The 3,391-nt window shown below is 59.1% G+C and overlaps 1 protein-coding gene across 1 annotated transcript; it reads right to left on the bottom strand.

Annotated features, from left to right (window-relative positions):
* Nucleotides 1–49: 49 nt before the first annotated feature.
* On the bottom strand, nt 50–2,130 carry ACA1_367650 (uncharacterized protein; the record flags this gene model as incomplete). Its single annotated transcript, XM_004340057.1, has 3 exons — nt 50–230; nt 256–814; nt 975–2,130. 3 exons carry the CDS (start codon nt 2,128–2,130, stop codon nt 50–52), a joined length of 1,896 nt encoding a protein of 631 aa, XP_004340105.1.
* Between the last annotated feature and the right edge of the window lie 1,261 nt (nt 2,131–3,391).

The following is a 3,391-nucleotide window of genomic DNA, read 5'->3' as shown; positions in this document are numbered from 1 at the left end:
CATCGAGAAGGAGTGTAAGCGCCTTTTTCCTCCACAACTCTGTCTCTGTTCACAACTGGCTGTCGTCGGCCCTGACGTTGAAGTTGACCATGCCCGAGTGCAAGTCGCGCCTCTTGCGCCATACGGCAATGGCCACACCGGCCACTATCACCGCCACCACGACCACCGCCGCAACACCGACGGCCACCACTACGCCCACAATGAGACCCACGTCGTCGCCCCCGCCGCCGCTGCCGCCATCGCGTCCCCCCCGACGAGCCCAGCAGCACGCCCAGCCCGATGCTCGGGTCGTAGAACAGCGATCGGTTGAAGGCCGGGAAGGCCAGCACCAGCTCATAGTGGTCACCGTTGCTGCCTCTTACCACATCGACGGCGTGGGCGATCGGCTCGAAGGCCGCGTCGTCGACGAGGGCCACGTCGAACACCTCCACCACCATCACCACCGCCCCGGCCGATGTTGACGATGACGGCACGGCGAGGTAGTATGAGGTCATGTTGGCCCGAGGCGTGTTGTCCGAGCGCCGCACCACGGCCAGCTGGCCCGCCGGGCCGGTGGCGCTGGAGTTGGAGAGATCGGAGAGTCGATAGCGCAGCGTGATGCCCTTCGCGGCGTCGACGTTGGAGGTGAAGTTGAGCGACCACTTGACCGAGCCGGGCGCGATGACGAACTCCAGGCCGGAGAAGCTCGCGGCTGACGAGTTGGCGCTGAATGCGAACACCTGCGTGGCGTTGGTGTCGGCACCGAGCTGCGCCTCGTACCTCCTGCCCACTCCGCTGTTGCCGCTGGTGGCGTTGCTGGCGACCCACATGGCATCTGCATCACACCGAACACAACAGTGTGAGCCTCATACGACACCCACGCACAGCACACACACACACACACGTTGCATATGTGACGTACACGACGGCACACACGATTTACATCATGCATGACACACACACACACACACACACAGGAGGAGAAAGCGTCGAACCTGGGACTGTGGTGTTGCCCACCTGGACCAGCTGCAGGCTCGACCTGACCGCGACGGACGACGACGCAGTGGGCGCGGAGAGGTCGACGGTGGGCTCCGACTCGCCAAAGCTCGCACTCGCGTTGGCCGCCAGCGGCGACACCCCCGGCAACGCCGGCACAGTGGCCATTGGCGATGCCGGGGGTGCCGACGCCTCGGGTGCGTAGAAACCGCACGAGTAGTCGTTGGCCGCGTAGAGCTGCGCGTAAATGTGGCGCGCCGGCGGGTTCCTGGCATTACCCGACAGAACGCTGCCCCAGCACTGCGTCGAGCCGTCGTAGATCTTGACGCCGCACACGTGCGACGAGCCGCACGCGATCGTTGCGAAACCGGTCGTGTTGGGTGTGCCGGAGTAGAAGTCCGAGAAGCCCCAGCACCGGGGGAAGCCAGTCGAGACGTCGAGGCCGCACGAGAAGCTCGCGCCGGAGCACAGGGCCTTGAAGGTCACCCCGGCTGGCGGGGTGGTCTGGCCCTTGTCTGCGCTGCCCCAGCACTGAGTGACGCCCGTGGCGCTGACCAGGGCGCAGGCGTGGTCGGCGCCCACGGCCAGCTGGGTGAACCCGCTGCCGCCGGGACTGGCCGAGACCTGGTTGTAGGCGTTGTTGCCCCAGCAGGTGATGGCCCCGTTGGGCTCCATTGCGCAGCCAAAGTCCTGGCGCATGGCCAGCGCGGCTAAGGGTGCGTGGGTGGGCACGATCGTGCGATTGTTGAGGTTGGAGCCATAGCAACGGGCGGTGCGGTTGGGCAAGAAGAGGCCGCAGGAGACGCTGGACCCGGCCGTGATCCAGGCGAACTCGAGGCCCGGCGCGTCAATGTTCCGCTGGCCCGCGTCGTTTTGACCCCAGCACTGGACGGTGTTGGCGACGGTCAGGCCGCACATGTGTTGGTTCCCCAGGGCCAGCTGGATGAAGGCGGTGGAGTTGGAGGGCCGTCCGGAGGGGACGGTGCCCCAGCACTCGAAGGGGTGGGCGGAGCCCAGTGGCGTCTGGGCATCAATGACAACAACTCCGCCGGAAGAGAAAAAGAGAAGAACGAAAGCGAGGAGCGACGAGAAGAACGAATAGGAAAGCAGCACGCGTAGTAAGATCAGAGAGGTCGATCCAAGGTCGTGGGACATGAGGGCGGGCTATGAGGTTATATGGGGAGTGTAAGAAGAAAGAGACAACCCCAGAAAAAGAAGAGGACAGCTTGTTTGCCTGAAGCAATCGGAGTTGTTACAACTGGGATGAGCTACTGTTACACCAAAGGGGATTGGGCTTTTATTTGTTGGAGCACCAGTACAAGGTTAATAACAACAAAAGTGTAGGTTGGCGCCAATGGGGAGGGGAGCGCGGTGCCGCCTGCGCCCACGGCGCCCCAATCCTGCTCGCTCGTGTTTCAACATCTGTGTGCAACCAAACTGCTCAATCATCCTCATAGTCACCACCACTCTGGTCCTCATCATCACTGCCACTCTGGTCCTCATTGTTGCTGCCACTCTGGTCCTTGTTGTTGCTGCTGCTCCTTGTCATTGCCACCACTCTGGTCCTCATCATTGCCGCCACTCTGGTCCTCATTGTCACTGCCGCTCTGGTCCTCATCATATTTGTGTTCTCTGTATCTCTGCAAGATTAGAAACAGGAATGGTAATAAAAATAAAGAAATGGTGTACTGGTTGCTTGAGATAGTAGTCATCACCACTGCTGTTCTTCCCAGCATCATCCTCACTGGTGCTGGTATCACTGCTACTGCTCTGGTTGTTGTTGATGCTGCCAGCCCAAGCCTAAGTCCTCATTGCTCTCATCATCATCACTGCCACTGCTGCTCTCATAGTCCTCATCAAAGGTCAGTAGGCCAGCAGTCCTCAATCCTCCAAGTCATTCAACAATTGAAGATGTGCAGCTTTCAATGCACATGGTCAATGGGCAAGCTGACACACCAAGCCATGCTCCACTTGTTCCACCTGAGAGGCATGTAGTACCACACCTTGCTCATCTTGAACCTAAGCCAAGAAGAAGGTGCCTCTCTCTCTCCTAACACCACTTCAAGCCAAGGGCTGGATCACAAAGTCATACTGAGTCATTTGAATAAACACACCAAGTGAGAAAAATCATCCTACAAACACCACACACCAACACACACAATACCTTGGCCTGTGCTGCAGGTACTCAGGACAATGGTGTAGCCTGGCTGCAAGTAATGGCTGTAGAAGTGGAACCTGTTGTGTGAGTGTGCACAAGTTAAAAAAAACCTTTTTGTGCTTTGGTGCTGCCTCAAAGTGAAGTTGTTGTGTTGTGTCATGTGCCTGTACCTTGAAAAGGCCAAGGAGCTGGAGATGGAGGAAGCAGATGCTGAAGCAAAGGAAGAAGGAGCGTTGCATCCATTGAAGGTCCCAGAAG

This window comes from Acanthamoeba castellanii, assembly GCF_000313135.1.
Source record: "Acanthamoeba castellanii str. Neff unplaced genomic scaffold scf7180000084664, whole genome shotgun sequence".
Classification (NCBI taxonomy): Eukaryota; Discosea; order Longamoebia; family Acanthamoebidae; genus Acanthamoeba; species Acanthamoeba castellanii.
Note: the sequence above shows the minus strand (reverse complement) of the source record. Positions and strands in the feature narration are given on the sequence as shown.